We start from the raw sequence: 13,772 nt of genomic DNA, 5'->3' as shown, positions 1-13,772 counted from the left end.
GAGGTTTATATTTGAATTGAAATTGACTGAATTTAAAAAAAAATCTTTTTGGAGAAATTTTAAATTTCGTGATTACAACAGACGGACGGATAGACAGACAGGAAGACGGACATCGCTAGAGCGTCTTAGAATTTTATACTTTGTAGGGTTTACTATGAATATTTTGAGGAGTTACAAACGGAATGACAAAGTTTATATATCCTCCATAGAATGGTGGAGGGTATAAAATATATCTTTGGAGAAATTTTAAATTTCACTTTTTTTGAAAATCTCAAAATATTTTTGACCCAAAAAAAAATTGAAAGTTTTCTAAAAATTATAAAAAAAATTGAAAATGTAATTTTTTCTAAAATATTGCCTACTTTAGGGGGTTTGTATTTGAATTGGCCATGGAGTCTCAGGTTTTGGTCACCAATATATACTAATTTTTTTTGATCTGACGTTTTAAAAATTCACTTTGGAGAGATTAAAAATTTCTCGGGCTATTAATTTTTGAAAATTTCAAAAAAAAAAAAATGCAAAAAAGTTTCCTTGGAAAAAATTGCCTATTTTAGGGAGCTCTATTTGATTTAAACATATTTTTAAACATTTATCAAAAATTGTGAAGTTTTCAATTCATTTTTTTTAATTTAAACTAGGTATTTTATTTTGACCTCGTGTTGAAAATTTTCTGCGGCACAGTGTTTTTTTTTGCTTTAAATAAAATATTGCCTGCTTTAGGGGGTTTGTATTTGAATTGGCTATGGAATCTTGGGTTGTGGTCACCAATATATAATATTTTTTTAGAAGAGAGGAGAGGTTTTTTATTTCATCTGGTTATTATTTTTTGGAAAATCTCAAAATATTTTTTTTTCAAAAATTAAAAAAAGAATTGAAAAATTTTTCAAAAAAAAGTTTTCTTGGTAAAAATTGCCTATTTTTGGAGCTCTATTTAATTTAAACATATTTTTAAATTTTTATCAAAAATTTTGAAGTTTTGAATTCAGTTTTTCTTTTAATTTATACCCGGCCTTCTATTTCGACCTCCTATAGAAAAATTTCTTCAATACAGTGTTTTTTTTTTGCTTTAAATAAAATATTGCCTACTTTAGGGGGTTTGTATTTGAATTGGTCATGGAATCTCAGGTTTTGGTCAGCAAACATATATTTTCTTGTTCCAAAGTTTTAAAGAATTTCTTTGGAGAGATTTTAAATTTCATCTGGTTATAATTTTTTTGAAAATCTATAAATTTTTTTTCCAAAAAACAAATAAAAATTTTTTGGAATATTTTTCAAAAAAGTTTTCTTGGAAAAATGCTAACTTTAGGGAGCTTTATTTATTTATTTGTTAAGAAATGTAAAACAATTGAAAATGTAAGTTTTCTTAATTTTTTTTCAAAAAAAAAATTACTTCTCTAAAATATTGCCTACTTTAGGGGGTTTGTATTTGACCATGGAATCTCAGGTTTTGGTCACCAATATGTAATATTTTTTTGTTTTGAAGTTTTAAAAAATCCACTTTGGAGAAATTTTTAATTTCATCTGGCTATTATTTTTTAGAAAATCACAAAATATTTTTATTCACAAAAAAAAAAAAAAAAATAAAGAAAAAAGTTTTCTTGCAAAAAAGGCATATTTTGGGGAGCTCTATTTAATTCAAATTTTTATCAAAAATTTTGAAGTTTTTAAATTCATTTTTTTTACTCGGCCTTCTATTTCGACCTCCTGTTGGAAATTTTTCTGCAGCACAGTGTTTTAATTTTTTTGCCCCATAATTTTTTCTTCTATTAGCTGTAATTTCGCCTTTTAAAATTTATATAATTTATATTGCTAATTATTGTTAATTTTCTTATTGTTGTAAACCGTTGTGTGGCGAAATTCACATATTTTTCTCCACAATTTTATTTTTTTTTTTTATAAATTTAGAACTATATATAAATATTTTTTTTTGTTTTAATATTTTTCATATAGGCACCCAACTACTTTTGATGAGGAGTTTGTTTTTTATTTTCGTTATTTTGATTTTATTGTTTGACATAAGCATTGTGGTTATCTGGTTTTTGTTGGCATCATTTTGGTTGCTGTTAATTTTTTTGTTATTGTTGTTATATTCTTTTTTTTATAAAAAAAATTCTAAATTTTTCTACAAACTACAAATGCTTGGTTTTATGCGCGTTATCTTTTGTTGTTGTTTTTTTTTAAATATTGGGATTGCTTGTTTTTCTCTGGGTGAAACTTGTTGTTTAGGAGGGAGAGAATTAAGAGGGAAATCGAATATCAGAGAAACGAATTTAAAAATTTTTTGGACCAACTCCACACAAAATTATTGAAGAAGAAAGAGAGATTGAGAGATAGCGAGAGAGAGAGAGAAAACAAGAGGGATGCATAGTTGAAGGACAAGGGTCATCTGTTCTCTCTTTCCAAAAATAAATTGTCTTTCATCCATGGCTAGAATAGAAGAGAGAGAGAGAGAGAGCTAGAGAGATGCACAGGACTCTTACCTCTGATCTCTTTCCAAACCCCAATGCATAGGTGAATGATAAGAGTCATCTATGCTCTCTTTACAAAATAATCATTCATTGGTAGAAGAGAGGAGAGAGATGTACAGGACTCTTACCTCTGTCCTCTTTCCAAAACCCAATGCATAGGTGAGAGATAAAAGTCATCTATCCTCTCTTTTCAAAAAATGTTCTTTTATTCTTGGGTAGAAGAGAGAGAGAGAGAGCTGGAGAGATGAACAGGACTCTTACCCCTGCTCTCTTTCCAAAACCCATTTTTCCGATTTCAAAAACATTTTCATAAATCTTATGAACAAGAGCTTTCGGCTTTTGGAAATGGAGAGAGAGAGCCTTTTCCTCTCCCTTCTTAAACACAACCTTAAAAAATTCTCGAGAAATATTGCAGAATCTGGCATACGATTTAAAACCATTTTTACCACAAATCTATCTTCTCGAAAATATATATAACTCCCTTCTCACTAAATTCCCTTGGAAGCAGAAAATCTCCTCTCCATATTGAGAACCTGTAAAGAAGGGTTATTTAAAAAATTCATTTAAGAAAACTTTAAATTTTAAATATTTATTTGAAAGCCAAAAAATACAGAAGTGATTCTAAGAGAAAGATGGCTAAGTTGTGCGGTCTCAAGAGATCGGGAGATATGGTAACGATAGAGATAGCGAGAGAGAGAGAAAGGGATGACTGAGTTGTGCCGTGACTAATTAGTGCTTCAAGAGAGCGGGAGATAGTTAAGTATAGACGTAGCAAGAGAGAGAGAGAGATAAAGAACTATGAGAGAGTAGAAAAAAGTATGTCATTGAAGGCATACAAAGGTCTAATTTTGGGGGAAGAATTGAAAAAGAAGATTAAAAAAATGACAAGAAATGTTGAAAAAATAACGGGAGCCATGGTAGCGCGAGAGAGAGAGATAGAACGATATAAAGAAAGATGGCTAAGTTGTGCGGTGACTAATTAGAGAGATATGGGGAGATATGTTAAGGACGTAGCAAGAGAGAGAGAGAGAGAGAAAGAGAGAGAGAGAACTATGAGAGAGTAAATAAAAGTATCTCTTTGAAGGCATACAAAGGCCAATTTTTGGGGGAGAATTGAAAAAGAAGATTCAAAAAATGACAAGAAATGTTGAAAAAATAATGGGAGCCATGGTAGCGAGAGAGAGAGAGAGAGAGAACGATATAAAGAAAGATGGCTAAGTTGTGCGGTGACTAATTAGTGCTTCAAGAGTACGGGAGATATGGTAACGATAGAGATAGTGAGAGAGAGAGACAAAGAACTATGAGAGAGTAGATATAAATATCAAACGGAAGGCATACAAAGGTCTACTTTTATGGCGAGATAACTTGAAAAACAAGATTCGATAAATGACAAGAATTGTTGGAACTTTCTTAAAAACACAAATATATTTTAGAAAAAAAAAATTAAAAAAAATAAAGAAAAAATAAAAAAGTTAAAAAAATTATTTGTAAATGTTTAAAAACAATATTTTTATAAAAACTTTTACTTCTGGTTTAAGGAGAGAAAATGTGAGGGTAATGAGAAAAAATTTTAAAATTAAAAAAAATAGAAGAGAAGAATTTAAAACAAAATTTGTGTAAAAACCTGGGAAAAATGTTGAACAAATTTTTGAATTAAAAAAATAAGAAAGGGAATTAAAAAAAATTATTAGAAAAGGAATTTTTTAAAATTTGTATTTTTACGAAAATTGTATAAAATCCTGTAGTACTTGATTAAAGGGAGAAAATGTGAAGGACAATGATAAAAAATGTTGAAAAATTTTGGGAATTAAAAATATTTTTTTCTTAAAAAAAAAAAATAAAAAAATCTGCAAAAAATACCTCAACTACTACTTTTAGGAAAGATGATGTGAAGAACGGTGAGAAGAAATATGGAAAAAAATATTTTTTTTTTGGAAAAAAATGTTTAAAAAAAAACTTAAAAAAAATCATTTGGAAAAATACCAGTATTTTCTTGTTAATTTGTTGATTATAAAACCCGAAGCAAAAACCGCAAAATAAAAGTAGAAAAAAAAATTTAGAATAAAAAAAAGATTGAAAAAAGTTCAACATTTTTTTTTGGAAAAAAAAATTGTTTAAAAAAAACAACAAACAAAACCTGTTTATTTTTTCTTGATTCTTTGGCTAAAAAACCCGATGCAAAAAACGCAAAATAAAAGTAGAAACAATTTGGAATTAAAAAATGAAAAACATAATTTTGAAAAAAGTTAAAAGCTTTTTGAAAAAATATTTTAAAAATTTTTTGGAAAAAATACCTCTACTACTACTTTTAGGAAAGTTGATGTGAAGAACAGTGAGAAGACAAAAACCGCAAAATAAAAGTTGAAAAAATTAGAATTTTTTTTTTGAAAAAAGATTAAAAATAATTTTCGGAAAAAATACTACTACCACTACTTTTAGGAAAGATTATGTAAAGCGAACAGTGAGAATAAATGTGAAAAAATAATAGATTTTTTTTTGGAAAAAAAATTGAAAAAAAATTCTAAAAAAAAATTGAAAAAAAATCTAAAAAACTTTTGCAAAAAATTCCTGTACCAATAACCGCAAAATAAAAGTTGAAAAAATTTAGAATTTAAAAAAAAAATTTTTTTTAAAGGTACATTTTTAAAAAAGATTAAATTTTTTTTTTTTTGGAAAAAGTACTTTCACTCTCTAAAAAATTACAAGAACTGTTAAAAAAAATTGGATTTTTTTGAAAATAATTTTAAATTAAAAAAAATAGAAAAAACAGGAAAAATAAATAGAAAAAAAAAACATGTAAAGAAAGTCCTAAAGTCGGGTACAAAAATATTAAAATGTTTTTTAAGAAGTTTGAAAACAGTTTTTGGAAGAAGTACCTTCACTCTCAAAAAAAAAAAAAAAAAAAAAAAACAAAAACTTAAAAAAATTAATTTTTTTTGAAAATAATTTTAAATTAAAATAAAAATAGAAAAAAATAAATATTAAAAAAATACCTATACTACTATTTTAGGGGAAGATAATGTGAAGAAATGTCGAAAAAAAATTTAGAATTCAAACAAAAATTGAAAAAAGATTTTAACAGTTTTTTTTTTGACAAAAAATATTTTTGTAAAAAATACCTCTACTGCTACTTTTAGAAATGTGGAAATAACTTTAGATTTTTTTTTTTTGGAAAAAAATTGAAAAAAGAATCTAAAAAACATTTGGAAAAAATACCTGTATTTTTGCTGTTGATTTGTTGGTTATAAAACTCCTATGCTAATATCCGAATTGAACCTCAATCATATCACAACATCGAAGCCAAAACCGCAAAAAAATAAAAAAAAAAGACTGAATTTTGAAAATTTTTCCAATTTTAAAAAATTTAATTTAAAAATTTAATTAAAAAACAATTGTATTATCCCCCGATCTCCACCCCCTCGAAAACTGTCATTAATTTATTTTTTTTTGTTATTATTTTCATTTTGGAATTAGTTGGCTTTAATTTTTTTCTTGTTTCAATTTTTAAATGCTATATAATAAATAAATTATATATATATATATATTTTTTTTGTTTTTAAATAGATATTGTATGTATAAGTACAATATGTTTTTTTTCTGTTAGCTGCGTTTTGTTTTTTGTTGTTCTTGTGTTTGCTGTTATTATAATTTATTTTTTTTAATAAATTTCGATTCATTTTCTGTTAACTCCTCTTCGATAAATTTAGTTTTTGTTTTTTTTTTTTTTTTTTTTTATAAATGGCAAAATTGGGTATCCGCTTTGGAATTTGTCTATTTTCGATAGACCATACGCTTTTGGGCGAAACATTCGCCAAAGAAACGATCCAATGAATGATATAAATGAGGTCTAACACCGGCTAAAGCATGATCTTCATCGGGATAGCTCTGAAAAGGAAGAGAGAGAGAGAAAAGAAGACAAAAAGTGGAGAATTATTAGTACAAAGCAAAAAAAAAAAAAACAAGTAAAAAAGCTATAAGTTCGGCTGGGCAGAACTTTGAATACCCTCCACCATTTGGTACAAATTTAACATTTTTCAAAAAAATAAAATCCGTTAAAAATTCTATTAAAATCTTAAAAATACCGAATGTAGCCGTATATTAGGGTCTATACGACGACGTGCATCTGCATAGGCAACTTTTGTATCAAGCTATTACAATATTCAAATGCGGAACTTAAAAAAAAATCGAAATCTATCTAAAATCATCAAAATACCGAATCTAGGGAGGTATCATGGGGGTTATAAAAAGTGGACCTGCACAGACAATTTTCTGTCATAGGCTGTAGTATCCATTACGAACTTCAAATGCGAAATTTGAAACAATTCCGGTAAATAATCATCAAAATACCGAATATCGGGAGGTACCGTTATATGGGGGCTATACGAAGAGGTGGACCTACATGGCTTATTTTCTGTTTTATGCTGTAGTATCTATTAAGAACTTCAAATACCAAATTTGAAACAATTCCGGTAAATAATGTCGCTAAAATCATCAAAATACCGAATATCGGGAGGTACCGTTATATGGGGGCTATACGAAGAGCGTGGACCTACATGGCTCATTTTCTGTTTTATGCTGTAGTATCTATTACGAACTTCAAATGCGAAATTTGAAACAATTCCGGTAAATAATGTCGTTAAAATCATCAAAATACCGAATATCGGGAGGTACCGTTATATGGGGGCTATACGAAGACGTGAACATACACTTCTCATTTTCTGTCTTAGGATGTAGTATCTATTACGAACTTTAAATACCAAATTTGAAACAATTCCGGTAAATAATGTCGCTAAAATCATCAAAATACCGAATATCGGGAGGTACCTTTATATGGGGGCTATACGAAGAGGTGGACCTACATGGCTCATTTTCTGTTTTATGTTGTAGTATCTGTTACGAACTTCAAATACCAAATTTGAAACAATTCCGGTAAATAATGTCGCTAAAATCATCAAAATACCAAATATCGGGAGGTACCGTTATATGGGGGCAATACGAAGAGGTAGACGTACATAGCTCATTTTCTGTCATAGGCTGTAGTATCCATTACGAACTTCAAATGCGAAATTTGAAACAATTCCGGTAAATAATGTCGCTAAAATCATCAAAATACCGAATATCGGGAGGTACCGTTATATGGGGGCTATACGAAGAGGTGGACCTACATGGCTCATTTTCTGTTTTATGCTGTAGTATCTATTACGAACTTCAAATACCAAATTTGAAACAATTCCGCTAGATAATGTTGCTAAAATCATCAAAATACCGAATATCGGAAGGTACCGTTATATGGGGGCTGTACGAAGACGTGAACCTACATGGTCCATTTTCTGTCTTAAGCCGTAGTATCTATTACGAACTTCAAATACCAAATTTGAAACAATTTCGGTAAATAATGTCGCTAAAATCATCAAAATACCGAATATCGGGAGGTACCGTTACATGGGGGCTATACGAAGACGTGGACCTACATTTCTCATTTTCTGTCTTAGGATGTAGTATCTATTACGAACTTCAAATACCAAATTTGAAACAATTCCGGTAAATAATGTCGCTAAAATCATCAAAATACCGAATATCGGGAGGTACCGTTATATGGGGGCAATACGAAGAGGTAGACGTACATGGCTCATTTTCTGTCATAGGCTGTAGTATCCATTACGAACTTCAAATACAAAATTTGAAACAATTCCGGTAAATAATGTCGCTAAAATCATCAAAATACCGAATATCGGGAGGTACCGTTATATGGGGCCTATACGAAGAGGTGGACCTACATGGCTCATTTTCTGTTTTATGCTGTAGTATCTATTACGAACTTCAAATGCGACATTTGAAACAATTCCGGTAAATAATGTCGCTAAAATCATCAAAATACGGAATAAGGGGGTTCCGTTGTATGGGGGCTATACGAAGAGATGGACCTTCAGGGCTCATTTTCTGTTTTATGCTGTAGTATGTATTACGAACTTCAAATACCAAATTTCAAATAATTCCGGTAAATAATGTCGCTAAAATCATCAAAATACCGAATATCCGGAGGTACCGTTATATGGGGGCTACACGAAGACGTGAACCTACATTTCTCATTTTCTGTCTTAGGCTGAAGTATCTATTAAGAACTTCAAATACCAAATTTCAAATAATTCCGGTAAATAATGTCGCTAAAATCATCAAAATACCGAATATCGGGAGGTACCGTTATATGGGGGCTATACGAAGACGTGAACATACACTTCTCATTTTCTGTCTTAGGATGTAGTATCTATTACGAACTTTAAATACCAAATGTGAAACAATTCCGGTAAATAATGTCGCTAAAATCATCAAAATACCGAATATCCGGAGGTACCGTTATATGGGGGCTACACGAAGAGGTGGACCTACATGGCTCATTTTCTGTTTTATGTTGTAGTATCTATTACGAACTTCAAATACCAAATTTGAAACAATTCCGGTAAATAATGTCGCTAAAATCATCAAAATACCAAATATCGGGAGGTACCGTTATATGGGGGCAATACGAAGAGGTAGACGTACATGGCTCATTTTCTGTCATAGGCTGTAGTATCCATTACGAACTTCAAATGCGAAATTTGAAACAATTCCGGTAAATAATGTCGCTAAAATCATCAAAATACCGAATATCGGGAGGTACCGTTATATGGGGCCTATACGAAGAGGTGGACCTACATGGCTCATTTTCTGTTTTATGCTGTAGTATCTATTACGAACTTCAAATGCGACATTTGAAACAATTTCGGTAAATAATGTCGCTAAAATCATCAAAATACGGAATAAGGGGGGTACCGTTGTATGGGGGCTATACGAAGAGATGGACCTTCAGGGCTCATTTTCTGTTTTATGCTGTAGTATGTATTACGAACTTCAAATACCAAATTTGAAACAATTCCGGTAAATAATGTCGCTAAAATCATCAAAATACCGAATATCCGGAGGTACCGTTATATGGGGGCTACACGAAGACGTGAACCTACATTTCTCATTTTCTGTCTTAGGCTGAAGTATCTATTAAGAACTTCAAATACCAAATTTCAAATAATTCCGGTAAATAATGTCGCTAAAATCATCAAAATACCGAATATCGGGAGGTACCGTTATATGGGGGGCTATACGAAGACGTGAACCTACATTTCTCATTTTCTGTTTTATGCTGTAGTATGTATTACGAACTTCAAATACCAAATTTGAAACAATTTCGGTAAATAATGTCGCTAAAATCATCAAAATACCGAATATCGGGAGGTACCGTTACATGGGGGCTATACGAAGAGGAGAACCTACATGGTCCATTTTTTGTCTTAAGCCGTAGTATCTATTACGAACTTCAAATATCAAATTTGAAACGATTCCGGTAAATAATGTCGCTAAAATCATCAAAATACCGAATATCGGGAGGTACCGTTATATGAGGGCTATACGAAGAGATGGACCTACATGGCTCATTTTCTCTCTTAGGATGTAGTATCTATTACGAACTTCAAATACCAAATTTGAAACAATTCCGGAAAATAATGTAATGGAAAATATTTGTAGGTTGCCCGGATAACGAAAATACAGTCGAAAGGTTATCCCCGCAAGTCGGATAAGGTTTTTGAGGTAAAGTGTGGATAAACTGGATAAGATTTTCATTTTATCCACGTAATGTGGATAAAGTTTTAAGATTATTTCCAGAGCGTGGATAAAATTTCCAGATTATCCACATAACGTGGATAACACTTTTGCTTTATCCGGATAAAGTGGATAACCGGTTTTGGATCATACAAATAATGCGATTAACATTTATTAGATTATCTGCAAAATTCGGATAACAGCGGATAAAATTGTTATGTTATCCATTCATCAAATAGGGCAATTTGAGTTATCCTGCATAGCGCATATGATTTTTAAGGTTATCGGATAATGTTATTATGTTATCCGCGTGTCACGGATAACGGTTCAAGCTTATCCGTGCATCGTGGATAACCTGTTAAGGCTATATAAGTGACGCGGATAGAGTTTTTAGGTTATCCATGAGTTGCGGATAAAGTGGCTAGGTTATATAAGTGACGTGGATAAAGTTTTTAAGTTATCCGTGCATCTACGGATATAAGTTTTAGGTACCCGAACATCATGGATAACGTTTTCATGCCTTCAATACACAGCGGATAAAGTTTTGGGATTATCCACGTGCCGCGGATAACATTTTTAGGTCATTTGAATGGCGCAGATACATTTTTAAGCAATTTCGAAGCAACGGATAACGTTTTTAGGTTATCCGTGGGTCGCGGATAAAATGATTAGGTTATATAAGTGACGTGGATAAAGTTTTTAGGTTCTAGGTACCCGAACATCACGGATAACGTTTCTTGGCATAGCAGATACAGTTTTAGGATAAGGCTTTTAGGTTATCCGTGAGCCGCGAATAAACTGATTAAGTTATATAAGTGACGCGGATAAAGTTTTTAGGTTATCCGTGAGTCGCGGATAAACTGATTAGGTTATATAAGTGACGTGGATAAAGTTTTTAGGTTATCCTTGCATAGCGGATAACAGTTTTAGGTTATCCGAACATCATGGATAACATTTTTGGGCAGAGCGGATAAAGTTATAGGATTATCCGCGCGCCGCGGATAACATTTTGAGGTTATTTGAATGGCGCAGATACATTTTTAAGCAATTTCGAAGCAACGGATAACGTTTTTAGGTTATCCGTGAGTCGCGGATAAACTGATTAGGTTATATAAGTGACGTGGATAAAGTTTTTAGGTTATCCGTGCATCTACGGATATAAGTTTTAGGTACCCGAACATCACGGATAACGTTTCTTGGCATAGCGAATACAGTTTTAGGATTATCCACGCGCCGCGGATAACATTTTTAAGTTATTTGAATGGCGCAGATACATTTTTAAGCAATTTCGAAGCAACAGATAACGTTTTTAGGTTATCCGTGGGTCGCGGATAAAATTATTAAGTTATATAAGTGACGCGGATAAAGTTTTTAGGTTATCCGTGAGTTGCGGATAAACTGATTAGGTTATATAAGTGACGTGGATAAAGTAATTAGGTTATCCGTGCATAACGGATATCAGTTTTAGGTACCCGAACATCACGGATAACATTTTTAGGCAGAGCTGATAAAGTTTTAGGATAATCCGCACGCCGCGGATAACATTTTGAGGTCATTTGAATGGCGCAGATACATTTTTAAGCAATTTCGAAGCAACGGATATCAGATTTAGGTTATCCGTGAGTCGCGGATAAACTGATTAGGTTATATAAGTGACGCGGATAAAGTTTCTAGGTTATCCGTGCATAACGGATATAAGTTTTAGGTACCCGAACATCACGGATAACGTTTCTTGGCATAGCAGATGCAGTTTTAGGATTATCCGCACGCCGCGGATGCAATTTTTAGGTTATTTGAATGACGCAGATAACATTTTTAAGCAATTTCGAAGCAACGGATAAGGCTTTTAGGTTATCCGTGAGCCGCGAATAAACTGATTAAGTTATATAAGTGACGCGGATAAAATTTTTAGGTTATCCGTGAGTCTCGGATAAACTGATTAGGTTATATAAGTGACGCGGATAAAGTTTTTAGGTTATCCTTGCATCTGCGGATAAAAGTTTTAGGTTATCCGTACATCATGGATTACGTTTCTTGGCATAGCGGATACAGTTTCAGGATTATCCATGCGCCGCTGATAACATTTTGAGGTCATTTGAATGGCGCAGATAAGATTTTAAGGGGTTACTAAACAATGGATAACCGTTTTAGGTTATCCATGAGTCGCGGATAAACTGATTGGGTTATATAAGTGACGCGGATAAAATTTTTAGCTTATCCGTGCATTACGGATAAAAGTTTTAGGTTATCCGAACATCATGGATAACATTTTTAGGCAGAGCTGATAAAGTTTTAGGATTATCCGCGCGCCGCGGATAACATTTTGAGCTTATTTGAATTATGCAGATAACATTTTAAGGACATTCGTAACAACGGATAACAGATTTAGGTTATCCGTGAGTCGCGGATAAACTGATTAGGTTATATAAGTGACGCGGATACAATTTTTAGGTTATCCGTGCATTACGGATAAAAGTTTTAGATTATCCGAACATCACGGATAACATTTTTAGGCAGAGCTGATGAATTTTTAGGATTATCCGCGCACTGCGGATAACATTTTGAGGTTATTTGAATGGCGCAGATACATTTTTAAGCATTTTCGAAGCAACGGATAACGTTTTGAGGTTATCCGTGAGTCGCGGATAAACTGATTAGGTTATATAAGTGACGCGGATAAAGTTTTTAGGTTATCCGTGCATCTGCGGATAAAAGTTTTATGTTATCCGTGCATCGTGAATAACGTTTCAAGGCCTCCAGTACATAGCGGATACAGTTTTAGGATAATCGGATATTTTGAGGTTATATGAATGATGCAGATAACATTTTAAGGACTTTCGAAACAACGGATATCGTTTTTAGGTTATCCGTGAGTCGCGGATAACCTGATTAGGTTATATAAGTGACCCAGATAAAGTTTCTAGGTTATCCGTGCATACGGATAACAGTTTTAGGTTATCCGAACATCACGGATAACGTTTCTTGGCATAGCAGATACAGTTTTAGGATTATCCGCACGCCGCGGATGCAATTTTTAGGTTATTTGAATTACACAGTTAATATTTTAAGGCCTTTCCGGACAACGGACAACAGTTTTAGGTTATTCGTGCATCGTGGATAAGGATTTTGGGTATTGCGGATAACTTTTTACGGTTATCGCTATATAGTGGATAATGCTAATGTGTTATCCGCGCATCGTATGTGACATTTAAAAGTTATCCATGAGTCGCGGATAGAATTTTTTACAGTTTTAAGTTATCCATAGGTCGCGGATAACGATTTTAGGTTGCATACATATCACAGATAACTTTATATATAGCGGATAATGTTTATGTGTTATCCGCGCATCGTAGATGACGTTTTAAAGTTATCCGTGAGTAGAGGATAACATTTTTAGCGGTTTTTGGTCATCCGTGTGTCGCGGATAATGTTTTTAGGTTATCCGTGCATCGCGCGCATAACGTTTGTAGTTCATATATAAGACGCGGATAACTTTCTAGGTTTATCCGTGCATAGCGGATAATGTTTTTAGGCTGTCAATGTATAGTGGATAAAGTTTGAGGATTATCCGGGCATCTCGGATAAAGTTTAGGTGATAGTCTCAAGACAGCCGAAACAATGGATAACGGTTTTGAGTTATCTATGCATCGCGAAAAATTTATCCATGCGTTG

At 32.3% G+C, this 13,772-nt stretch overlaps 1 protein-coding gene across 3 annotated transcripts in view; it reads right to left on the bottom strand.

Annotated features, from left to right (window-relative positions):
- Window positions 1–6,169: 6,169 nt before the first annotated feature.
- The window catches only part of LOC131806354 (venom dipeptidyl peptidase 4-like), a 372,031-nt gene continuing 364,428 nt past the window's right edge, over window positions 6,170–13,772 (bottom strand). For all 3 annotated transcript variants that reach the window (XM_059130377.1, XM_059130378.1, XM_059130379.1), the window contains one exon: window positions 6,170–6,353. In XM_059130377.1, the coding sequence (XP_058986360.1) occupies window positions 6,240–6,353 (114 nt within the window). In that variant the 3' untranslated portion in view covers window positions 6,170–6,239. The remainder of the gene's footprint in view (window positions 6,354–13,772) is intronic.

The sequence above is a fragment of the Musca domestica genome, unplaced genomic scaffold, assembly GCF_030504385.1.
Source record: "Musca domestica strain aabys unplaced genomic scaffold, Musca_domestica.polishedcontigs.V.1.1 73, whole genome shotgun sequence".
NCBI lineage: Eukaryota > Metazoa > Arthropoda > Insecta > Diptera > Muscidae > Musca > Musca domestica.
Note: the sequence above shows the minus strand (reverse complement) of the source record. Positions and strands in the feature narration are given on the sequence as shown.